At 37.2% G+C, this 27,935-nt stretch overlaps 1 protein-coding gene across 1 annotated transcript; it reads right to left on the reverse strand.

Moving 5' to 3' along the window:
* Positions 1 to 428: 428 nt before the first annotated feature.
* LOC125280581 (periphilin-1) lies at positions 429 to 27,908 on the reverse strand. Its single transcript, XM_048211223.1, has 6 exons — positions 27,742 to 27,908; positions 14,266 to 14,351; positions 13,241 to 13,449; positions 7,837 to 7,898; positions 6,353 to 6,430; positions 429 to 967 (listed from the first exon to the last, which is right to left on the reverse strand). The coding sequence occupies exons 1-6, from the start codon at positions 27,781 to 27,783 to the stop codon at positions 752 to 754; spliced, it is 693 nt and encodes a 230-aa protein (XP_048067180.1). The 5' UTR covers positions 27,784 to 27,908; the 3' UTR covers positions 429 to 751.
* Positions 27,909 to 27,935: the final 27 nt, after the last annotated feature.

The raw sequence follows: 27,935 nt of genomic DNA on the forward strand, positions 1-27,935 counted from the left end.
ATAATATCTTAAATTTAAATGTTTTCCTAATGATAAAACAATATATAAAAACAATGTAGTATTGTAAAGGTTCTGTAAATATTGTCTTAAATATTTCTATATTTTGTATCTTCAGATGCATTATTTGTATCATATTGTAGAGTGTAGAAATCAATGGTGACTGCATGTGTATCCCCGGTTCATGTCTTGTATGTGAATTAAATAACTATTTCAACAAACAACGAAAGCCTTTAATTAAGCTTCAGATTAATACAATTGAGATGATCCATTAAAAAGACTATTTTATATTGTATTTTCTGAAATATATTCTGACGCAGGGTGAAAATTACCTCTTTTGTGCTTTTTAAATAGTTTCTGATAATCCTCTCCTGTGATTGCTTTTTTCACAATCTTAAAAAAAAATTGTATTACAATCCTGCAGACAATAATTTTTATATGTAGACATAAATTTTATTTTTATCAAGTAAAAAAAAAAAAAAATCAAGACACAACAGCTAGCTTAATACCAAACTAACAATTCACATGATGATTTATGTACAACTAAATTCATTATTCTTTACTCTGACTTCCACCAATATTTTAAACTTGTTTCTCGACATGGTACAGATCTTATAGTTACAGTTTGCAAACAATATACAGGCAGAAAACATAACTCTTGGTTCACATTGGGTTTAGCTTATAAAGTTGAATGGTTAGGGTGAGTAAGAAGTTAGTAACTAAGTAGCTGCATTCAGTCTTGTGTTTGCAGTCTTCACTTGATGGAATGCATTTGAGAGGTGGATGTTGGAGTGTCTAGCTCTGGAGAATCGTACTCATGGATGAACTGCTCCATGGCCTTGATGCAACGCGTGCCAATGTCCCTCAAGTTTTCACGCAGAGATGGCTGAATTGACTTCTCCAATGATGGATCCTTGGCCACCAACATCTTCACAACCATGCCAAATGTATCACAGTCCTGCCGGTACACCTGTATGGATTATCAACATTGATTATCCAGAACATTATACTAAATTAAATTAAACTAATAAATTTCCCAGCCAGCATTTTAAAAAAAAAATAATAATCTTTGTCAGACACCGCTAGCATTTTTGTCATTTTCACAAAACTTTCATGGCCCCCAGAATATTTTGATGTATGAATATCTAAACATGCAATATATCGAAAGAACCAGAGCCTCTGCTTTAAAAATAAATAAATAAATAAATATCAACACTTGAATATGGGTGTTCCATTAAAAAAAAAAAAATTAACAAAAAGCTGAGAAAATTGTGTTTTTGTCTAAGACTATAACATGTGCATAAGCAATGCCTTTATCACTTATTTCTGCTTTTTTTCACCTGTGTTTTGATTCAGAGATTGTGTACTCTTTCAGAAGATGTGTAATAGTGCCCCCTACTGCTGGAAAATTCCATCAGTGGCAGAGAAAGAGTTAACAATAACACTAGAACCTGCAACCACACATAACCAAAAATACACTTCTATTGATGAATGTAAACACACACACACACACACACACACACAACACTTTACTGTAAAAATGTACCGTAATTATATAAACATATACAACCCTTACCCTAGCCTGACATATTTTCATATTGTTCGGCAATTTCTAAACTAATTAGCAGTTTGACAAAGTAGTCACCATCCTGACTAAATGACCCTTACACATTAAGGGGTAAACTGACCTTACAGAATTTGTGACATTATTGCATTATTTTTCTATAAAGATGTTTAAAAAAGTGAAAGGTGCTATATAAATAAAATGCACTCAACATGCACATTTTAAACAATTGTATATGTAATTAACTATTTTATAAAGTTAGTATAGGCTACCCTCTTTCAATTTAGTAGTTTAACATATCAGTACCATGGTATTTACATGGTACTTTAAAGTAGTGTTGTCACGATACTGGAATTTCCAACTTCGATACGATCATTTAAAAAATATCGAAAAATATCGACCACTTTTGATACCATGAGGAAAACTGCCATATACTGCCATACAAATCATTTGTATTAGCTTACACACAGCACAGGGAGGTTTTATTGAAATCTACATTTACAAAAAAAGACGGTCAGTAATAAAATAAGGACAAATAAACAAATTGCATACATTAAGATCATTTTAGGCAAAAGAGCTGAGAAAAATCACAAATACAGTCAATAATAAAGATTTACTGGTTTATCACTTTCGACCAATAGGTGGCGCTGTGACCAAATTAATGTGGTATAGTCAAAGTGAGGTGACAATGACACTCAGTATACGACTGTGGTATTCGAAAACGGTTTTGTCTGTCAACACGAAATCCATAACTTTTTGCCAGCAGGGTTTGATTTAATTTTGGTGAAAATTGGACCAACGGTCTAGGAGTATTTAGAAAGAGTACGATTTCAAAGAAAATCAAAATGGCGGAAAGGAAGTTTGGCTGACTGTGGAAGTTGTTGTAACTCCAGCATGTCCAATCTGCCTCAGACTTCACATGTTTGATAAGAGTCCTGCTGTGAAGACGTCTACATGCCAAAATTTAGTTATAGTCATAGCACCACCAGCTGGTAGCAGGAAGTGTGGCAAATACAAATGACTGACATTATCCTCCTATATTTATATAGGCTTACTTAAATGCATATTGCCCACCAGGTGGCGGTGGCACGGGTGCGAGGGCCTTTCATCGCTGCTTGCAGCTTTAATTCTATTCAGCTATGTTCGCTTCATACAACAAAGACATTTTGCTCAGGCAAGCAGCATTTTACTTAAAATATAAAAATCTTGTTTATTTTTTTGATCAGATTATTTATATGTGGATTTGCCTCAGATTTGCCTTGATCAGGGTTACATAAACGCATTGCATACAAGGTTACATAAAATAACCAATGCCAATTAATGTGAATTTCTATATTGCTAAGAGAAATATGATCATTTCACTCATGCTAAATCAGTTATTATTTGTGGATTGGTGGAGAAGCAGGCATCTGTGATCAAAGAACTTCAAATCATTACTGCAGTCTTGTAGTAACTATAGGTAACTGTGTGTGTTTGAGCTGCTAGCTATTACCGGATCACTTCAAAATAGCACCTACTGCCTCATCCGTGGTAACCATAGAGATGGTGTGTCTCTGTGTGTGCGCCGGGGGGTTAAATTATCATTCCGCATGTATCTGAGTCATCGCATCATGAGCTCTGCTGTGCAGTTTCGTGAAAATAGAATGAATGACTATGATTGCAATGAAAACACCATATAATAGAGCTAGATTTAACTCGTGTAGTTCACTGAAGACACAAACTTACCAAAAGGTCTCAAAATACAGGCTATTTTCGAAATAGCACTACGCATACTATTTCTGCTGCATGTGATGCTGTGAATTTCCCGTAGCTATGCATATAATATGCAGATGACTTTATACAATAGCTAGAATGCATGACAGGCTCCGTGGCCCGAGTCACTGCCCTTTTCCCTTTTGGGCTGAGGAGCCTCTCTAGCAGGCAGTACTGTAGATGAGCGGAGTGGAGGAGAGTGCAGTTCAATCCATGCTCACAGCACTTGTACTCCAATCACTCTGCTGCTCCAAATCCACTCCGGAGATTCCGTTTCTCGCTCACGCCCCCGGCCTCACTCACCAGGCAGCCGGTGAACCTTCTCTACATTGTGTCCACATTCATTTTACATTCTAGTCTATGGTGCATCTGCTGAAACTCCTCCCTGACAGAGTTTGTTTTTGTTGGCAGTGTTTTGCTCCTTTTCTGTAGATTATTGAACATTGTCTGTGTCACAGAATGGACAAGCAGACTAGCAGAGTGACCAGTGCTGCAAAATTAATCATATAATAATGTGATCACAGTTTCTGCCTTTCACGGTTAAATGATCGTCTGCATTATTGGTGTACTAGCAAGAAATAAATCTAGAAAAATGTTTTTATCAGTGTTTATATTCCCGTTGTGGGCTGCAGAGAGTTAGTGACTCGGACTCGAGTCGCATTTTAACAGACTTCAGACTCGACTCGGCACAAAAGACTCGTGAATATTTTAAAAACGACTCAAGTCTTTTACCCTTAAGAACTTTTGTTGAATTTGAATGGTTTACACTATCTGCATCACATATATTTCCCTATCTGTCGTGGTAGATCAGACTCTTGTCACAGAATTTGATTACGTATGTTCGTGTAATTGCGCGTAAACTTCGAAATGTCCCATGAAACATGCCACCGTGCCATATGTTCTTTCGTTTGCGTTTATTATCATGTCAGATCGGCTAGATCCACAGAATGCGGGAAAACAATTAAAGGTGCCCTAGATTCAAAAGTTGAATTTACCTCGGCATAGTTGAATAACAAGAGTTCAGTACATGGAAATGACATACAGTGAGTCTCAAACTCCATTGTTTCCTCCTTCTTATGTAAATCTCATTTGTTTAAAAGACCTCCGAAGAACAGGCGAATCTCAACATAACACTGACTGTGACGTAACAGTCGGGATCATTAATATGTACGCCCCCAATATTTGCATATGCCAGCCCATGTTCAAGGCATTTCACAAGGGCAGCCAGTATTAACGTCTGGATCTGTGCACAGCTGAATCATCAGACTAGGTAAGCAAGAACAACAGCGAAAAATGGCAGATGAAGCAATAATAACTGACATGATCCATGATATCATGATATTTTTAGTGATATTTGTAAATTGTCTTTCTAAATGTTTCGTTAGCATGTTGCTAATGTACTGTTAAATGTGGTTAAAGTTACCATTGTTTCTTACTGTATTCACGGAGACAAGAGCCGTCGCTATTTTCATTATTAAACACTTGCAGTCTGTATAATTCATAAACACAACTTCATTCTTTATAAATCTCTCCAACAGAGTAGCATTAGCCGTTAGCCACGGAGCACAGCCTCACATTCACTCAGAATAAAACTTTAACATCCAAATAAATACTTTACTCACATGATCCGAAGCATGCATACAGCATGCATGACTAACATCTTGTAAAGATCCATTTGAGGGTTATATTAGCTGTGTGAACTTTGTAAATGTGCTGTAATATAGTCGACAGCTTGTGTGGCAGGGAGCACGTGATTTAAAGGGGCGGCGCTGCCTAAATCAGTGCATTGTTAATGATGCCCCAAAATAGGCAGTTAAAAAAATTAATTAAAAAAAATATATGGGGTATTTTGAGCTGAAACTTCACAGACACATTCAGGGGACACCTTAGACTTATATTGCATCTTGTGAAAAAGCATTCTTGGGCACCTTTAAAGACACCTGAACAACATCATCAAATTGTATGAGACATCGCATCCACAAAGGTTCGTCACATAAACTCACACAGCTATTATACTGTGGTGTAGCTGCATGGCTCTTTTGGATCGCCAGCCTGTTAAAATATGAACAAAAAACCCCTACACTTTAAACCTCGCACTACGTTTTATCAATCTTTTCGTATTATATGTATATAAAAAATAGGATTTGATTATGAGATTTTTATTTTTATTTTTAAATGACTCAGACTCCAGTGATAAAGACTTCAGACTTGACTCGGACTCCAGATAAAAGACTCGTGGGCTGTGTCTAAGAATGATAGACTGCCATAAGCTTAATACTTGACTTGTGCTCATTCCACACAAAATACTTGTGAACGAATGACACTGCTTGAAACACGGTCTGTGGGGCTCGATGCAGACTAAACCCGCAGTGAACACGAGTGTCTCTCCCGCACTGTGTGATGTAACAGACAACTTGTTTTCCATCGCGGTTCCGTTCACACAGCAGGGGTTTGCTGAAAATGCAGCCGTGAGTTTGGTTATATAATGTTATAAGGTTATAAATGGTACAGATCTTTTGTTAATAACCGAATGGTGACATTAACCATATCAGGTACTGAAATACAAGAATAACATGTGCTTCACGTATTTTGAGTGGTAAAATGTTGAAACTAATCCTTCGTTTCATTTTTATACTGTACAAACGGTATAGTCTATCCCCTAACCATAACCGCACACTTAAACACAATCCTCTCAGAAACCATTATGCATTTTTACATTACATCCTTATTTAATTTTTTAACAAATTTTTTTGTCTCCACAATGACATTTGGTTCCTACAACATCGGCAATACCTGGACCACACACACACACACCAACCTACACCAACCCAACACCTAAACCTACCCATCACAGGAAACTGCACATTTGTACTTTCTCACAAAAACTCATTCTGTATGATTTATAAGCCTTTTGAAAAATGGGGACATGGGTAATGTCCTCATAAGTCACCCTTTCCTTGTAAAACCTATGTCATACCCGTGTCATTATACACATTTGTGTCCTGATATGTCACAAACACACACACACACACAGTTTACCTCCTCGATCTGCTCTTGTTTCTTCTGTATGGCTCTGTTTCGAGCTGCAGCATCTCTCTTGCTGGCCTTCTGTGACACCTGCAGAGGTCACAAGTAAAGACATCATCGAACCTTAATTCCAAAGCATTGATTTTAGTGTCATGTATATGTTACAATTTGTAACAAGAATTGGAAAATATGTTTATAGTAATGTTTTTACAGTTGTAATCAATTTTAAAGTTATATGTTTACAGACACTCACGACAGAAGCTATAACTCTGCACAGTAGTGTTGTAGTGCTCGAGACCGGTCTTGGTCTTGGTCTTGCATCCTCCGGAGGTCGCATTTGTAGGCTGCATATGTCATCGATGATGTCTTATTTAAGAAAAGTAACCATAATAAAATTGACTCTTATTCCTCGTGAGGTGTAAAATACTGTCATTTCTTAATTTGCAATCTAACGGTTACTTTTCTTAAATGAGACCGCCGTGATGACATATGCGGTTGACAAATGCGTCCTCCGGAGGACGCAGCCTTCGAAATGAGACACAGCTATTGTTAGAACTTTACTAGCAAGTTTTAGCATGTTACTTGCATCTTGTAATATGTTGTAATATGTTTAGTACATTCCTAACGTTTCTCCACATTGCTAGCATGTTTTAAGACGTTGTTAACATGTTGCTTAAAGGGTTAGTTCGCCCAATAATGAAAATTCTGTCATCATTTACTCTCCCTCATGTCGTTCCAAACCTGTAAAACTTTCGTTCATCTTTGGAACACAAACAAAGATGTTTTTAATTAAGTCTGAGAGATTTCTGTCCCTCCACTGACAGTCAACGCAAATGACACTTTCAAGCTGCAGAAATGCAGTAAAGACGTCATTAAAGAAATCCACGTGACTCCAGTGGTTTAACCTCAGTGTTATGAAGAGATGCCATGCTTTGATTGCACAAAAAATAAACATAATTTACCTCTTTATTTACAAAAGATTAATCTCCAATGTGCGTTCACGTAACAACGTCTGCTCTCACGTCAACACAAACACTTACGTGTCGTGCTACTCTCCTGAACATGTCGGAGATTAATATTGTGTAAATAAAGTGGTAATTTTTTTTTAAAAGTTTTTGTGCAAACAAAGCACACGTGTCACTTCATTTGACTTGACATTTGATATTGAACAGTATTCTTGACATTTATTCAACAATGCTTTGATCTGCCTGCATTGACACTATTCTTTAAGAGTTGCTGTGCAGCCAAAATAATGTACCAGTTATCACTGTAAAGCTGCTTTGACACAATCTGCATTGTAAAAAGTGCTAATATAAATAAAGGTGACTTGACTTGACTTCATACCATTGAGGTTAAACCACTGGAAGTGTCAACACTCTTGTCAATCATATTCAATATATATATACATCACATATTTTGTTAGAGTTTAACTTGTAAACATTTCTTTAAGTGTGATCATAATGAAATAATGCAAGGAGTTTTTTCTTGTCTCTTACTCTCTGGTTTCTTTCTGTGAATGACAATGATGGTCTATCTCCAGAGGATGGCCGAGGAATGTCTATAAAAAGGAAAGGGCGAGAAAAAGAGGAAAAAGATAGGAAAAAGAGAGAGGTTTCTTTAAGAAAATCTGTGTGGTGTCATTTTGAAAAATTTGCCTCACAACGTTTGGGCCTTTTTGTTATTTAATGGTGGTGTGCCTGGAAGCTTAAATGCATATAAACATGGCCAATCTCTTTCTTTCTTTCTCTCTCTCTCTCTCTCTCTCTCTACTCACACATACACACAAGAACACCTTCAGCTCTCTGACACACACACACACATACACACACACAAGCACATTCTCTCTCATTATATCTCACTTTTAAGCAACACATACACACAAAAGCAGTGAGTCATCAGGCACATAACTGTGTGAGATGGAGGGGGAGGAAAATCTTCTCAACATGCCACATATGATTTTTAGCCAACTCAGAAACAGACATGCACGTCTGCATGCACATGCACAAAACTTTTGCACACACCCACACAAATGTACATGCCAGACTTGTGCTTTATTCAGAATTCTTTCATTTTAATTGAGGTTATAAACAGGATGCAGAATTTTAATTTCAATGTTACCTTAAGGCAGGAGAATGAAAAGGAAATTTTAAATATATTTTTAAAAAAATATTTCATTATTCAGTTTGAATTACCCATATTTGTGATTAAAAAAAAAATCATGCACACAACACTATCAACAATATTAACAGAAATTAGATTAAAGGGAACCCCTGGTATTAAGACTTGTGTGGCTTAATATAATGTAAATCATGTCTTACTGAAATAGTAGAAAACCCATGCAAGATTTACTTTATTTAAAAAATCCACATCATTTTATACATATTTTGGACAATGGGGGGTGCCATTTTGTTTAGGTGCACAGTGCGTTTTATGTCGATGACGTCAAATGGTTGCACTCACTGCTCTACTGACACTGTCCTATTGCTATTTTTACCGCAACACAACTCGGAATATAATATACGATGCCACATTGTGTGGCTTTTGGCTGTAATTTTCAGGCGACGGGCAACAAGAGAAGTGATGTAAGTCTTCACTGCTTTACTAGCGATAAGAAGAGGAGAAAAGAATGGGAAGAATATGGAAGAATAAAACTTCCTAACTGCGTCTTTGTTCTCTTCACTTTAGCCCTGATGACTTTGAGGCTTTTAGTAGACTACAGCTGAAAGAGCTTACAGTTGCCTGTGCATGTAAGTGTATGCTTTAACCAAACGCCGCGCCTGTCGTGGGCAGCCTATAACACATCTCGATTGAGACAGACCGCCTCAAAACTCATGTGTGTCATGATGCATGGGATATCTGTGATCGCATAAAACAGCAGCATCTTCTCAGCATGTTTAACTGTGTGTAATGCATTCAGGTGACATATCAGACGATTTTTACACATCAATCATTCAACAGTTTGAATAGCCACAGAGACATTGCACAGCTTCGATGTTTTCATCCTCACTAATGTTGCGCTCTGACTCAAATTTTAAAAGGAACCCCACAGATATTAAGACCTGTATGCGTTACTAGATTACCGTTGGACCAAAACATACAGATAAAAAGCCTCAGTAATCAGGGCTAAAGTGAAGAATACAAAGATGCGGTTCTTTGGGAAGTTTTATTCTCGTCCACATTTATCACAACTTCCCATTCTTTTCTCCTCTTATCGCTAGTAAAGCAGTGAAGACTTACATCACTTCTCTTGTTGCCCTTCGACTGAAAATTACAACCAAAAGCTGTACAGTGTAGCATTGTATATTATACTCTAGGTTGTGTTGTGGTAAAAATAGCAGCAGCGCAGTGTCAGCAGCTCAACCATTTGACGTCATCGACATAGAACGCACTGTGCACCTAAACAAAATGGCGCCCCCCATTTTCCAAAATATGTATGAAACGATGTGGATTTTTTAAATAACGTAAATCTTTCACGGGTTTTCCACTACATTTCAGTAAGAGACATCATTTACATTATATTAAGCCGTAGCGATAAGTCTTAATACCAGGGGTTCCCTTTAAATCTAGTTGATATAGCATGAGCCACCTATCTGTTCTGACATATTGTAGTTGCACAGCAGGGGAAATGTCATGCCTGTGCCGGTGATAGCCACCAGAGGGCACTCCTCCTGTCTCCTTTAACGTATCATGAGCTGCATTTCCCATGAACCATTGCCTGGACTCATTGTGTGCTGATTTCTGCCACCTGTGTGTGATTTTTATCGTTTGTGTTCCCCTATTTAAGCCTTGTGTGTTTTGTCATACTTTGGGAAGTTGCACTGCATTTCGGGACACTATCTCTGGTTTCTGTGTCATGGTCTTGATTCTCTGCCTGTCCCCTTGGATTTCCCTGTTTGCCTGTGCCTTGGACCTTTATCGTTATCTGGATTGTTCTGACCTTATGCATGTTAAATGGATTATGATTATGAATTACACTCAAAGCTTGAGTTTGGATCTCCTAGTCACATCTCCAAACAGTAGCTACACATAACAGAAAACAATGCGCAATGCAAATAATAAAATGCAAATATAAATCATGTCATAAAATCATGCATAGTTAGGATAGCAAAATAAAGAGACTCTACTTCAAAAGGTGCTTTTACACTAGGCAGTGTTTGGAGCGAACCCAGGTCCATTAGTCTTCAAGGTTTGGTTCATTTGAGTGGTTTTCACGAGTGGATTCACTAGCGTTGTAGTCAAGACCACCTAAACCAAGACCAAGTTGAGACCAAGACCAATGTGTGTCAAGACCAAGACTTTCAAAAAATGGTCTTATGACCGGTCTCGAGTATTACAACACTAGGATTCACACCAGTGAACTGCAAGTCTATTAGAAAAGGTGCTCCCCAGAGGTCATGTGAGCTCTGCTACAGTTTGTTGTTGATATGAATACAGTCTGTCCCAAACTGTGGAACTAAACTACTAATGATGGCATAGAACCTAATCACATTTATGATACTATGTAGCAAATCCGATATATCAGGGGTTTCCAAACACATTCCTGGAGCCTCCCCAGCACTGCACATTTTGCATGTCTTCTTTGTCTGACACACCCATTTCAGGTCTTGGAGTCTGGACTAATGAGCTGATGATCTGGAAAACATGCAGTGTTGGAGAGGCTCCAGGAATGTGTTTGGGAACTTCTAATAAACTGCTTTGTTTGCATTTTTCACATCTCTTCCAACACATCCACAGCAGGCAAATTATACACCTCTAGATCGGCAGGCCGCAGAGCCTGGCCCATTACAGGTCTTGGCCATCATAACCGCCACGCTAGAGTCTCCAGCCGTCATGGCTGCCGCATCCCTAGTAACAAGAGCATTGCCAAGGTGTTCAAGACTGGCGATCTGGCTGGGATCCCCGTGGTCCCAGTGCACTAAAGTTCAGTGATCCCAGAGGTCCTACCGCCATCAGCTAGGCTTCCTGTAATTCCAGTTGCCATCTTATGTGTTTGGATCTGCACACACATCTACAGCTCCTCCCAAGGTATCTCTGACTGCTCCTGAATTTCCTGTGTGCCCTGACATGGCCACGGCATGTGCTGCATCACAAACAGTTTGTAATGATCCATTTTGAGAGTTATATTTGTTGTGTGAGCTTCTCCTGTATTGTTTATGCCTCAGTGTATTGGAATCGCGAGCTTGGGGGAGGGGAGCACGAGCTCATTTGCCTTTAAATGCACATATACTGTACCAAATCAGCACATTTTTTTTCTCCCACCCAAAAATAGGCAGTTAAAACATGGTATAATAATAAATAAAAAAAAAAATCAATGGAGTATTTTGAGCTGAAACTTCCCAGGCACATTGGGGACACCTGAGACTTATATTACATCTTGTAAAAAGGTGCATAATAGGTCACCTTTAATGACTCACTCAAAGACAGTCCTTGCCGCCACCTAGTGGTCTAATGTAACCTATACTGAATGACAGTCTGTCTTGAACACGCAGAGATAAGCAGTACTGGTACTGGTGAAATAGCAGCAGTCTATTCTCTCATCCAGTCAGATTCGAGGATCAGATCTAACTGTTGAGCATATTGTCAGGTTTATGTGTTTCAGTTGTTCTTGGTCTGTTCTCGTTTATGCATTGTGTGGTTTGCGTTATTCATTCAGTGTTTGGATTATTATTAAAGCCCATTTTGTTTTTGAATCTACTTCATCTTTGTGGCAGCTGACCACATTGTAAAACTTATTTATATAGCTTATTTTATCATTTTTATATATATATTTAAAATTCCTTCACTGCGACACCCCTAGTATCTTGTTGGTTCTTGTGCATTCATTGTTGTTTTGTTTTCTAGGTTTTTGAGTTTTGTATTTTGTTTGTTATTAAAATAAAACTTGATCTGCCTTTGGTCTTGGTTTCTGAGTTCATCTAACAACAAAGCCAAATATTAATCTTTTCACATGAACACCATTTGAGGGATCAAACTAATATCACATTACAGTCCATTCTCTGTTCCTCTGCACAGTGCAAATAACGGATGCATCTGGGTGGATTTTGCTACTATTAAAAAATAACTTTTAGAATATTTTGTAAAATTCATCAGTATAATTGACTTGACTGCACTACAAAATTGGTTGAAAACTGAACTGAGCTGGATGATCACATTACTGTTTTCTGCAGAGCTGCTTTATACAGCTGAATTGAACTCATTTCCTATTTGATCTTTACACTGTAATTGAACAGAACTGAATCAACACTGAACTGACTTCAACTGAACAAGGACACTATTTTCTTTTTACAGCAGAATAGAACTTTGAATCATTATTTTCCTGTTAAGCCCTGTAAAACTGCTTTGAAACAATCTGTATTGGATGAAGCACTATTGAAATAAAGACTTGACTTGAAGGTGCATGCAGTACCATAAATCTACAGCGTTCATTATGAGCAGTTCTTATTGGCTCACAGACCAATTTTCTGACAGGAATGATGTTACGCTTTTTATTACCATTTAAAATTTAAAACATTAAAAATTTTAAACCATAAATTTAATAACCATTCATAATTTTTGAATCTTCAATATTCTCTGAAGAGTTTGACGAGTCTAACCACACGCCACTGACAAAAAAACACATATTGTATCTTTATAGCAAAATTTGCATTCTTCCTGCCCTCTCATTTATAATGCACCAAAATATTTTCAGGGGCTAGAGCTTTGAGAAATTCTGTAAAATGCAAAATGTTATATCTCATGAAGAATTTTACTATAGTGACACTGAAGTACATAAACTGACACTACCACTATCATCTAGTTTGAAGATGGATCCAAGGCCATACATGACCTTTATACAAAATTCAGTTGAACCAAAATTTGCAACAAATACGTGAACATACAGATACACACAATGCAGCTAACCTGTGGTGCTGGGTTGGATGTGTTTTCTAAGTGTTGTGAACGAACTCTTCTCCAGGCCTTTATTGAACTTCTGTCTGGAAGGAGAAGAGGCTCTGGGCTTTCGGCTCAGCTGCAGGCTGGGCCACGGACCTCTGTGATACCTCTGGTACCTCAGTGCAAAATTTGGACGATGTAAAATACGCTCCTCCGTAGTCCTGAAAAACCTGAAGCTAAGAAAATGAGAAATGGTCGTAAGACTGTTATCTGTGATCAAATGATAGTCACAAACCAGAAAACTGTTATGTTATTTCACACCCCCCCCCACCACCCCTTTTACAACCACTCAAAATCATTATATATTAAATACATTAAATATATTTGAGCAGCTGTTTTAATAAAAAAGCCCCAATAAATGTACCTACTTAACTGAAATAAGTGGATTAAATTAGGGGTCAAATTGGCATCCTTACAATCTAAAATCATTTTTGGCCAGATTCAAATTCAGATTTATTCATTAATAGAGTGTATTACTCTGTATAAGCACTATACACTGGTTTTCTATGGTAACTTTGACCAACAAGTACATCAAATAAGAGAAGTAGTGCACACTGCTTCATCTTAAAGGGATAGTTCAGCCAAAAATGAAAATTCTGTCATCATTTACTCACCCTCAAGTTGGTCCAAATCTGTATAAATTTCTTTGTTCTGTTGAACACAAAGGAAGATATTTTGAAGAAAGTTTGTAACCAGGCAGCTTTGGGGCACCATTGATTTCCATAGTAGAAAAAAAAAAAAAATACTATGGAAGTCAATGGGGCCCCAAAACTGTTCAGTTTCCCACATTCTTCAAAATATCTTCTTTTGTGTTCAACAGAACAAAGAAATTTATACAGATTTGGAACAACCTGAGGGTGAGTAAATGATGACAGAATTTTCATTTTTTGGTGAACTATCGTTTAAATGTTGTTGACAACATTTTATTTCAAGAGTTTGCAGATTCCCAGACGTGCATTCAGCTTTAACCTTGATTTTTGACATATTCTTACCGAGAACGAAAATGTTCAAATCTTGGCCGATAGAGGCGAGTGTACCGCGAGGGACTCCTTATTCTCTGGATATGTCTTCTCTTGTTCTGAAAAATATAAAAATACTGTTGACATTGACATGACATTTAGAAATACAACTGATGATCATTGAAGTATATGCTAGCTTTATGATGATGTAGCTTTGTAGCTTTAGTTCAGAATAACTTGATAATTCAGGGTTAAAACTTTTGAAAGGGATGAAGACGTCCAAATTTTTCTTATTTTGTTAAAATATCAGTTTCTTTTAGTTTAGTACTGCTCTTCGGAAGCAATAGAAAATATTTTCATGTTTCCCAGAAGACAAATTAAGTACAATTTACCTAGATATTTCAATTCAAAAGTTTCATTAAGAGCCCTGGGGGGGGGGGGGGGACCAGGAGGATTTTCTGAAGAACATTGGCTAGTTTAACTAACAAACAAGGGACTCGTGAACAACCATCACAAAACAAAAAAGAGTCATAGATCATCCAGGTAACCACACACAGTATTAAGAAATCAATGGTTCACAAACTTTTGAACGGGGTTATTTTAATAAATTCAGCTATTTTTTTTGTCTTGTGGGCTATATGTAAACATATTTTATGTAAAATATCTTAATCAGTACAGTACTAAATAAAAATAACATGCATTTTGTATGATCTCTCTGATTTTGTTAACATTTTCACAGATTCTGCAAGGGGTTCACAAACTTTCAAGCGGCACTGTACATTTCTCTGATTTCTCCAATTTCAACTGATTTCTCTCAGATTTCATCAAAAAGATCTTCATTTGTGTTCTGAAGATGAATAAAAGTCTTACGAGTTTGGAACAACATGAGGGGGAGTAATGACATCATTTTTATTTTGGGGTGAACTAACCCTTTAAGTGTCCCCAACAAAGCAAGACAGAGGCGACAGTGGCGAGGAACTCAGACTCCATCAGTTGACAGAATGGGGAAAAACCTTGGGAGAAACCAGGCTCAGTCATTGGGGCAGTTCTCCTCTGGCAAATGAACAAATATGGTATGATTTATGATTCCAGGCTGCATCAGATTGTGGATTGATATCATTCAAAATATTTCATCCAGCTCCTTCTTGAATATTGGGGTACATCACCAGGTAGTGAAAGCAGAAAGTGACTTGACGTGTTGACAATTTGTGCTCTGCATTTTACCCATCCTAGTGGACAAACACTGCCGGTACTAAGACTTGAACCCATGACCTTCTGGGTTACAAGTCCAACTCTCTAACCATTAGACCACAAGGATCTGGCCGATGGCTGTCGTGTCAACAATGTCATCACAGGGGATCTGTGCCTAGGTCTCATCTTCGCTGATATTCAGGGCTGCATTGTGGTTGTCTCAGGGTGCAGGTCCACCATCTGGAAGCCTCGTTCAGACTGTCAGTCCAAATCTGATTTTTGTGCACATCTGATTAAAATCCAATCAGATTTAGCATAAGTGAATGGCAACATGTCACATGAAATGCTATTTCAAGCTACATTCATATGTGGTTTGAAATCCTATTCGAATTGCATTTCTGGAAATCCGTTTCAGTCTGACTGCTCTGATCGGATTTTGCATGGTTTGAGAATTTCTCACTCCATGTAAAATGTAAATGTCAGACATTGTTATAGGAAGCATGCTGAAAGTTGCTGCAGAAACAAGGTTGTGTTGTTGCAAAGTGTCAGACGAGCAGAAAATGACAATAAAATGGAGACGTTTTGAAACTGGGGCAGACGACAGCACAGAATAAAGCCGCTCACACCAGCCTCCTACGGTTCTGCCACTACCTCAGAAGAAGTAGTAGTCAAGTGTGGTGGCTACATGACAACAATACAGACAACATCTGTATTGTAAACCCAACCATGTTGCGGTTGTTGTTGTTGTTGTTTTTGGCGTATGCCTACCAACACACCCAGACAGCAACATATTGTAGGCACAGATTCGGGCCACATCTAGTACATGTGGATTCAAGAGTATCACCTGAACTTTTTCTCAAAAGGTCCTTTAAGGTCTGCACTGCTTATTTGGCCAACCCATTAGAAGATGTGTGATAAGGTGCCTAACCCTGGTCATGAACTTACAAAACACCTAAGCATTATCAGAAACTGTCATCTCAGGAATGCTGTGCATGCTGAAACGGCAGGCTCTTATTGTTCTGGACTTTGGACCACTAAGCAACAGTCCAGTTCTTTTTCTCCTTAGCCCAGTTACGAGTCTTCTGAAATTGTCTTTGGTTCAGCAGTGTCCTGGTACGTGGAATGTGACAGTTGTAGCCCATTTCCTGAAGACGTCTGTGTGCGTGGCTCTTGATGCTCTGACTCCAGCTTCAGTCCACTCCTTCTGAAGCTCTCCTAAGTTCATAAATCAGCTTCACCTGACAATCTTCTCAAGCCTGCAGTCATTCCTTTCACTTGTACACCTTTTTTTCTTCCAGTCAACTTTCCATGATTATGCTTTGGCACAGCACTCTGCGAACAGCTCTTTAAGCAGTGACCCTCTGTGGCTTACCCTCATTGTAGAGGGTCTTGATGATCATCTTCTGGACAACTGTCAAGTCAGCAGACTTTCCCATGACTGCTGTTGGTATTACTGACCTAAACCCAGTATTTATACCCTGAGAAAGGTAATTTAATAGAACTTGAAATTAAATATTCTAATAGTTTGAGATACTGATTTTTTTGATTTTGATGATCAGCAAGCTATAATCATCAAAATGAAAACAAAAAACTCATAAGCTGCGTTTTCACACAAAACATAACAAGAACACACAGCCAGTGAGCACACTCACAGACTACGTGTTCACACAAAATATGACATGAAAGCGCACAGCAGATGTAAATAAACCCTGTGCTACACAGAACATGACATCACAAGAGTGCCTGGCCAATAAGAACAAGTATGGCAAGCCAAAGTATTCACATACGCCTGGTCTGACGCGTCAAAAGCGACAGCAAACCGTGCGTCCTCGGCGTGTGATTTGCCATAAAAATGCACGTTCTTAACGCATGCTTTGGGATAACGGAAAACGCACGCCGGAACGTTGATACGCAAAAACATGCGTCATTGACGTGTGATTTTCTATAAAAACGTGCGTTCTCAGCATGTGCTTTGGAGTCACCGAAAACGCATGTTTTTGACGTGGGTTTATCATAACAAAAATAGGCGTAGAATACGTGCATTTTGTATGGCGAGCCAAAAGGTTCAGACTTGCGATAAAATCACACGTTGAGGACGCGTTTTGCTGTCAAAACGCACGCTTTTTAAATCCGATACAGGTCAGATGTTTTGTAATGCGACCGCAGTGTGAACAGTCATGTCGGAATTCATGTGATTTTTACATCACTCGAGATCAACATTCGTCACGATTCTGCACTCATGGGAGTCTATTCAAAGATTTTACATACCCAACGTTATCAAGACAGTTGCAAATGGTAGTCAGTAGGGCAGTGATGTGTCCTAAATATTACAGAGACAGCTCTATAATACAAGCATACATTCATCATAACCTCTCCGTTCAACTTGGTTCATGAACCATAACTCCTTCCAGGACAGCCAGGAACCTTGGAGTGGTGATGGATGATCGTTTAAGCTTCACAGATCATATCGCTACAACGGCCCGATCCTGCAGATTTGCCTTGTACAACATTAGGAAGATCAGACCCTTCCTATCAGAGCATTCCACACAAATTCTTGTCCATGCTCTTGTTCTATCCAGACTGGACTATTGTAATGCTCTCTTGGCTGGCCTTCCAGCATGCACTGTCAAGCCTCTACAAACACATTAAACAATGTGTTTAATAAATTATTACATATAGGCTGATTTATCCATTTAAGTATTTGAGATTTTAAAAACAAGTAGAAAATGTGTTGATTGTGTAATGTTGTTTTACCCAACTGAAATCAATGTCATTTCAAAGTAAGGTAAGCAAACCAATTAGATCTATTCTTCGTTTAAATTGTGTTAAATTTAAAAATGCCGTTTACCCAGCAGAAATTGACAGTGAAGTTGAGTAAATTTCAGTGAAGTAATCAAACAAGATTGACTTTATGTTGAAAATGTGTTGATTCTATGGCGTAATTTCACCTAACTGGAATCAGCATTGTTTTAACAAAAGGTAAGCAAACCAACTGGATCACTTTTCCGTTCATTTAGAATGGCGCGTCTGACGTTGGTTCAATGTGCCTTCAGTTAGCAAAAAGTTTGCTGGGACAATGTCTGAGATCAGCGTTGTTTTGATGCCATGGGAAACATCAATTCTACATTGATTCTATGTCAATTTGCTATCTGGGTATGTTCAGTAGTCTTGTAAAGCCACCGTTCACCATGATGCAGCACATGGATGTTCCAACAGAATGGCCACTGTATGTAGTTTTTAACAAGATCCACTGATTTAAAAGTCCCTAAGTTGTATTAATATTTAGACTTACTATATAATCTTTTCACAAATAGTCCCTGTATCTCAAGTACTAACCACCATCTCTGAAGCCTTGGACTAATACTCTCATCTCACGTCTCTATTAGCCTTCCAACACAGTATTTCGCTGTCATTTTTTTTTTTTTTTTTTTTTTTTTAGAATAATATAACAGTTATTTATGAAATGTTTTCAATCATTATTTCTGAAATGTCTCCTGACTGATCTCTGTCAAGCCAACTACACAAACTAGCTCATCTGCATGTCAGTTAGATCCATTCCATGGAATGGGCATCCGTCCAGGGTGTTTCCCCACTTCCAGCATCCCCAAGACCCTACACAAGCGGATACATAGGATAAACTATAAATAATAAGCAATAAATAACACATTTCTGACAAAAAAAAATATATGTATATAATATACGCATATGTTTTGATGGTCAGCACTCAAGAAGACGAAGGAGATTCAATTGACAGACTTTATTTACTCTCCAAAATACTCTGGAGATCACAGGAACACAGAGGATAAACGCAAACCTAACAGTACATTAACAAGAGCCGACCAAGAACAATTGAAACACAGGGTGTATTAATACTAGATACAAACAAAGGAAACTAGATGAAGACCAGTGCAGTATACCAGAAAGCAAGGTTAAATTATGGTCACATATTCCCTGAACTCTCAGCTGATTAACACCCAAACCATGCGAGGTATGCAGTAAGTTCAGTCAACCCAGAGCGAGAAATTAAAATAAAGTTAACGGTGACCACACAAACTCATTCTCAACTGAGGACCAGGAGTTACTGTATAGTAATAGTATAATATTGCGTGGAATCTGTCATGCCCACCGGAGCCTCATCATAGGTCACACATGCTTCTGATAAGGGTCACCGTGATCTTGCCAAGTAAGACATGTTCCTGGATCGACATCTTTGTTGATCCTGGAACAACATTCCAATCAACCAATCAGATTTGAGGGACAAGTTTACAGTTTATGTCAAGTTTAGGCTTGCAACCAGGCTTAGGTCAATGTTATTCACCTATCTTTCCCCTCTGATTTTAGGGATAAGTTATGGGTAGGATTAGGTTTAGGAGTAGGAATAGGGTTAAGACTAAATTTTCAGACCGGAATGTTGTTCCAGAATCAACAAAATATGTTGATCCAGGAAAATGTCTTACTTGGCAAAATCACGGTGACCTTCTGATAACTCTGAAACAAGCTAACCATGGAACATGAACTGCTCCAGAGCAGTTTATATTCAGGGAATAAGTTGCTATGTCTACTTACATACCCTCAAAGTTACCTCAGATTTTTGGAACCAAAAGTTGAGGTTATTTGCTTACTCTGAGTAAAGTTACCCAGACAGCATGGTAACATTGATACAATGTTGAGTTTTGATCCAAACCATCATTTTGGTTGAGATTGACATTTCAATGTTTAAAGTGTGTAGGATCAGCATTGAAATTGTGATGAAAGTCGACAGCACACATGTGTGGAGACAGTGACATTGAACTAACACTGAAGTTGTAGTTGATGATCAGAAGATCATGCAGGTGTGTATCTGTGCAGAACACTAGTGGGTGTTTCCCCATCAGTGGGGTTCATAATGCGCATTTTCAACCACTTTACCCGATTTGCTCTAATCCACTGGGGGCTTGGTTTGGGGTGGGCCGTCATAATTTTAGCAAGTCTATTGAAAAATGGTTGAAAAACATCTATTGTAGTTTGAAATTGGCCACTGATTGGTAAATTTTGGTTTTGCATGTGCACTTCTCAGTAGTCCAATCAATTCCCCCACATTAGAGAGAAAACACAGGTGCATCTTATACAGTGGTGTTGTTTGTTGAACCACCTGATTTCTCTGGGTTTCAAACAATGGTGCATCTTTCTTATTATTTCTATGTTCTTTTGTTTGTTTGTTTGTGCTCGTTATTTGCATTTGATTTATTGTTACTGAATCTAATGAGATATATTTATTTAAAAAAGATATTAAAGTGTTTGAATAAACCATCCATTTTCTAAATTCTTAAAAAGTGCATGCATCTTGCTTTAGTAGTATTTATTAGGATATGTTTATTTATTAGTGCAAGTGACATGAACGTGAGCAAGAATATCATACTTTCACATAGCCCATGTATTGCATCTATTACTCAATGCTTGCAGAGTACCTTGACTTCTTTCCTTTAAAGGTGCCCTAGAATTAAAAATTGAATTTATCTTGGCATAGTTGAATAACAAGAGTTCAGTACATGGAAATGACATACAGTGAGTCTCAAACTCCATTGTTTCCTCCTCCTTGTGTAAATCTCATTTGTTTAAATGACCTCCGAAGAACAGGCGAATCTCAACATAACACCGAATGTTACGTAACAGTCGGGATCATTAATATGTACGCCCCCAATATTTGCATATGCCAGCTCATGTTCAAGGCATTAGACAAGGGCAGCCAGTATTAACATCTGGATCTGTGCACAGCTGAATCATCAGACTAGGTAAGCAAGCAAGAACAATAGCGAAAAATGGCAGATGGAGCGATAATAACTGACATGATCCATAATATCATGATATTTTTAGTGATATTTGTAAATTGTCTTTATAAATGTTTCGTTAGCATGTTGCTAATGTACTGTTAAATGTGGTTAAAGTTACCATCGTTTCTTACTGTATTCACGGAGACAAGAGCAGTCGCTATTTTCATTTTTAAACACTTGCAGTCTGTATAATGCATAAACACAATTTCATTCACAACCTATATATCGATGCATAGTTAATGATGCCCCAAAATAGGCAGTTAAAAAATGAATTTAAAAAATCTATGGGGTATTTTAAGCTGAAACTTCACAGACACATTCAGGGGACACCTTAGACTTATATTACATCTAAAAAGAAGTTCTATGGCACCTTTAATAGGAATTAAGGCAGATGAGGATGGACAATTAAAAGAGAGAGAGAGAGGGAGAAGCACCCTCTTGATAAATGTGACATTGATAATATATTGAGTTGTAGTTGATAGGATTATCACCTGACCTGGGACTTGATGCTGTCCTGTACCTTATCTCCTGCTCCCTCATTACTGCTTAATCAGGTAATCATTCATATTCCTGAATCTGTATTAAATTTGAGGAATGCAACTAATCTCCATTTTGTTTAGCCAGTTCCCACTGAATCAAAAAAAACAAAAACAAAAAAACTGCACCTTGTGTTTGAGAAAGTGAATGACATGGCTATTTTGTGATATTTAAACAGATTAAGGTCTACATAAAGTAAATCTGCAGCTTTAAAGAAATTTAAGCTCTTTTATTATACAAGATAAACTTGTTACTTGAATGCAATGTAGTTTCACAGAAAATGAAATGGCATTTATGTAATGGCCATAGTTCAGAGGTGTTTATTCCTCTTCATGAGGAGTTTAGCTCCAACACACCTGCCTGGAACCTTCCATTGATCCTAATGACCTTGATTAAAGATTGGACACCTTCCCATAGTGTTATTGAAGTGTTGACAGATAGATTAAATATACATAATTTAACACTTTTATAAATATAGTTAGAATATTCCATGTTTAGCAATTGGCAAATGGTCAGAAATTTGTTGACATACCATTGAAGTGTAGCTTAAATATTAATGTTGTTCAGAACATTACTTTATGTTGACTTTTCAGTTAAATCAACATCACATTAACATTGATCATACAATATTACTAATGATAATATTATTATAATATTATAATATTAATGATGATATTATCATTGATTTTTATTGAAATCTCAACATTGTTTAAACATTAACTGAGGGTGCAAAAGTGACATTGAAAAAATATCACTTTATAATGTTGAATCAACAATATTACCATCGATTTGAGGTTGAAATCTCAACATTGCTTCAACATTAACTGAGGGTGCAAGAGTGATGCTAAAGCAACATCACTTTGTAACGTTAATTCAATGTAATTGGCGTTGACGCATCAACACTGACTCAACATTGTTTCAATGTGACCATGCTATCTGGGTACCCAGGTAAATTACATAATCTGCTTTCTGGAATTGGCTTGAAGTTTTGTTACGTTGTCTTTCTCAAAGAGCTGAACAAATAACAGAGAAAAATAACTGTAAATACAATTACAGCTGCTGCGATTATCTTATCATGAAAAGTAATATCTACAGCAAAGATATCACTTTGAGTGGGAGAGTGACCCTCTCAAAACGTGTGAGACGACTCGAAGGCTCTTTGTAAATATAAGAGTAACTCTGAGAGCACAGTTGAATGACTAACAAAGCCTCGTTTACTGAAATCACGTTACTTTGGCAGTTTGATACGTGCTCTGAACCACTGATTCGAAGCAAAAAAAAAGTAAAGCTTCGAAGCTTCATGAAGCAGTGATTTGAAATCGCCCATCACTAGATAGTGTTGAATAAAGTCATTATTTTTGTTTTGTTTTTGCGCACAAAAAGTATTCTCGTCTCTTCATAACATTAAGGTTGAACCACTGCAGTCAGACTGTTTTAACGATGTCTTTAGTACCTTTCTGGACCTTGAAAGTGTTGATTATATTGCTGTCTATGGACAAGTCTCTCGGATTTCATCAAAAATATCTTAATTTGTGTTCTGAAGATGAACGAAGGTCTTACAGGTGTGGAACGACATGAGGGAGAGTGATTGATGACAGAAATTTCATTTTTGTGTGAATTAACCCTTTAAAGCGAAACACAAAGGTAAGCACATTATTATTGTAGTTCATTTTTTGAACATGAATTACACATTTTCTGCTCTTATGGTGTTTTTAAGGGTTAAAATCTGTTTATTTCTTGATTGCTTTTTGCAAATTTGACATACTTAGTAGTTAAACAATTAAACATTTTTGTCATATTTGCTAATATTCTTTTACTGTATTTGCCATGTTTTTCTCCATCTTCCTGTTGTATTGTTCTCCTGGCAGGTAAATGATCCTTATAAAAACATTGGTTGTCATGACAATAAAATTCTATCACATTCTTTTTGCAGTGAGTGAATATTTTGGGCGGGTTTAGAGAGCTTTTGATCTGGAAATTGTTGACCCAATCTGGCAAGACTGAGTGCGAGCTCATTGAGATCTACACTTTTGCAATCCTGTCATTAGAGCCAGTAAACTGTAGATGCAAATGAGAAATTCACTGCAATGATGTAATACTTAGTTTATAATCAGAATATAGTCACTTGAATATTCAGGCCTTGAATTAATTTAGTTATTCAAATCTAAGACGGCGTAAGGCACGTCCCTCAGTGTTCCTCCTCAGCAAAATTCAATTTGACCATCAGTTTTCACACATTTTGTGAGTATTTCATACTTTACCGTGACAAAATGTACTTTTAAACCTAGTGATTTTATAACGTTCAATATTTATTCAAAAGCAAAACAGTGAAAATATTACAGGAAATGGCTAATATGAGCCAATAAATGGTCGTCTGCTGCCATCTGCTGGTTATAATGGTAATTAACAGCTTGAATTTAAAAAAGTGTTTTAAATAAAAGTGTTTTCTATCAAATGTTTTTCCTACATCTTGCAAGATTTAGTTTTACAAATGTAAATGCAATCTCAGAAGGATGAACATATAATGTTTTTGATCAACACATAGACGTGTGCGTGCCCAATTACAGACACCATGTTTCTTGTTCCAACGTTTGCAATAGTTTCATCTTTATTGCAATCAATAAAACTGATTTATTGGCAAATTAGGTATTGTGATACCTGCATTAAAATATAAATACAGCATTAAAAAGTCAACCATTGATGTGTTCTGACGTAGAATCTGGAAGCTCTGCACTGTGTCTACAACGTAAACAGTGTAAAAGACTGACAGGAAAGAGAAGAGATTGTTGAATAAAGTCATAGAAAATACACAAAAAGTATTCTCGTCGCTTCATAACATTATGGTTGAACCACTGCAGTCCTGTTGACTATTTTAACTACTTTTCTGGACCTTGAACTTTGAATTTGTGTTCTGAAGATGAACGAAGGTCTAGGTTTGAAATGACATGAGGGTGAGTAATTTATGAATTTTCATTTTTGTGTGAACTAACCCTTTAAAACATAATATTGTAAACTTCTCAAACTTTTGTAATTCCAGCAACTATGTTTACTTTTACTTTTCTTTAGACAGACTTATTTAAAGAGTTAACCACTAACTTAAAAGTTTAACCCTTGTCCCTATCACACTCTGTCAAAAATGACCGGCCTGCAGAAAAATAACTTATAAATCTCTCGTTATGCTACCTTATCACCAAATATTGGATTCAATCTTTTTGTCAACTTGTTTTCTTTAAATTAGGACAGGTTTTGTATTTAATTTTGAAACTGATTGACTGTAGGCCTCACTGATCTGAGCCTCAATGATCTGAGGATAAAGTTCATCTCTGTACAAAAGAAAGCCTGTAATACTCAAAATGGTTTGTTTGTGTATATTCAATTCACATTTATTTGTATAGCGCTTTTCACAATACATATCATTTCAAAGCAGCTTTACAGAGAATGCATGTCAACATCACAATTTAAAGAATGCAGTTAGCAAACAATGTAATAATTTAGGCAATTAATTTACAATCACTGTTAGCAGTATATGAACGTGTGTGTGAGTGGATGCACGAGTACGCACATATCCACACTTGCAGAAGTCCGAGGCCTTTATTTTTGCTCGCCCACATGTATATATGTGAATGTGAACATGATGAACACGCTCCTGGACACTAACTGTTTCTGTGATTTTCGACTCCCCCATTCATTTTCAATGGGCGGTCAATTTTGACCAATATAAGCTCAGATCAGTGAGGCCTATGATCAATCAGTTTCAAAAATAAATACAAAACCTGTCCTAATTTAAAGAAAACATGTTGACAAAAAGATTGAATCCAATATTCTGTGATAAAATAGCATAAAATGTGATTTATGAGTTATTTTTTGCAGGTTGGTCATTTTTGACCGAGAACACCACAAGTGTGACTTTGTGCCATTTTGTAATAAATAAAAACCAAAATAAAAACATTAAAAAAAAATCCTGCTTAAACATTAAAGCACACTAGTGTGACAAACTGCAATTTTTTTTATATATTTTTTGTAAAACTGACAAAATTATCCACAAATAACGCTTTTTTCACTCAAAAACTGAGGTACATAAGTTCAGGTAAATAAGGCCTACGATCGATCAGATCCAAAAATAAATATAAAACCTGTCCTAATTGAAAGAAAACAAGCTGAAAAAAAGATTGAATCCAATATTTAGTAATAATGTAGCATAATGACAGATTTATAAGCAATTTTGTAGGTCAAACACCACAAGTGTTATAATGTAGAAACCCCCCCACAAAAAAATAACAAAAATTATCAAAACGTTTTTGGGAAGTTGTTAGACTCTGGGTGAGTAAAGTCAGTCAATTTTAGTCCAATGCGATAACATTAACTAGCATTTTTGGGTACGGGAAAATAGTTTCTGGGTCAGAATGACCCGTACACAACATGAGGGTTAAAATGCTGCTTGGAGAATTATAATATAATAATGGTCACTCTTTCTACAGAAAGGCAGAAGGGACAAACTTCTTGTTCTTTTCTAATTGCCAAGAAAAACTCTGGGCATGCCTGAGGCTGATACAGTTAGGAAGACCTTTTTAGTTTTGTCTCCAGACTCCAGTGATATTTTAATGTATATGGTTAATATTCCAATAGTAAATCAAAGGATGGCAACAGAAGTCTGGGCTAAAGCCCTGAATATCCACTGACCCTAGAGCTGTCCCTGGCTGAGGCTATGGTTTAGTCATGAAGCTGATGACAACAAAGTGATCCATAGGTATGAGAGAGACAGACAGCAGAGAAAATTATTTTCACAATTTTCATGTTCATATTCAAGGCCGTAAACATGGTCTTTTTATTTAAAGGAATTCAATAATTAAAGGATTAAAATGGATTTAAGGGAATAGAGAAAAAGAAATAAGAACAGTAAAATAAGTTATAGGTCTAATTGTAGTTATGAAGTAATTAATTTAAACTATATTAGGCATATATTTTATAAAAGGCACACATTCACTCTTATTGCATGTCTTATTACATGAATCAACCAAATGATAGAATAGGCTTAACTCAAAATGGCGAAGAAATTTGAGCAGGCTAGATTGCATCATTGGATATTACTGTCGGTCGTTGAACATATAGTGTAAAGAGTATATTTTGGTAACACTTTACAATAATGTCTCATTTGTTAATATTAATTAATGTATTAACTAACATAAACTAACAATGAGCAACACATTTGTTACACTATTTATTAATCTTTGTTAATGTTAGTTAATAAAATCCAGCTGTTCATTGTTGTTTGTTCATGGTAGTTCACAATGCATTAACTATGATTTTAATGTATTTTAATAATGGGGGAAAGCTTTTCGCTTTCACTTTCGCTTTCGAATTGGACGGCGTTCAGCGGGGAGGAGGGACGGGGGCGCAGTAACACGCTTCGGGGAGGCATCGCTCCCACCCTGCTTACATCTGACCGCGCTGTATCCACACTCGTCTTCTGTTAACAGTAAGACCCGCCTTCTTTGATTTGATTGGCCATCTCAGTCGTTTTGACATTGACAAGCGAGGCAAACTAGCCTAAAAATGTAACATTTAAAACTTTTTGTCAAACATTTTGAGCGGTGCGTAATGGAGTGCAACAGAGCAGCATCAAGATGATCATGTCGATAGTTATGGCCCTGTTCATAGTTATTGTGTGTAGGAAGAGTAACCAAACAGGAAGATGTAAACTGAAGTGTCTGATGCTCTCCGCGCGCAGCGCTCACAAAAGTCAAACACAAGCACTGGCAATAATAAACAAAAGTAACACAACTACTAAATACCTAGCGTACTCATTACCTAGCGTTCTGTTACTGTTAGGCGTCGTTTCTGGGATTTTGTATTCAGTATCGGCAATATTGAATATGCAGTTCCATTCTGAACCCTAGAGCAGATCACTACAACAGAGCTTGAAATGATCGTGTTGCTGCTGGTGTTCAGGCGCGTAATCAGTCATTCATACCGTTTTACTGCAATGAACGGAATCTTCTGTCCGCCTGTCCATCCTGTCCGAAGTTCTCCCGTTGAATTGATCAGTTATTGTGTTATCCTCACATGAACACGACCTCCGCGAATATGTTTACCAACTGGACTTTCACTTTCACTTTCTATTTTAGTTCGCGCGGCTGTCACAAGAGTGTTGAGGTCTGACATGCT

The sequence above is a fragment of the Megalobrama amblycephala genome, linkage group LG12 (genome assembly GCF_018812025.1).
Source record: "Megalobrama amblycephala isolate DHTTF-2021 linkage group LG12, ASM1881202v1, whole genome shotgun sequence".
Lineage (NCBI taxonomy): Eukaryota > Metazoa > Chordata > Actinopteri > Cypriniformes > Xenocyprididae > Megalobrama > Megalobrama amblycephala.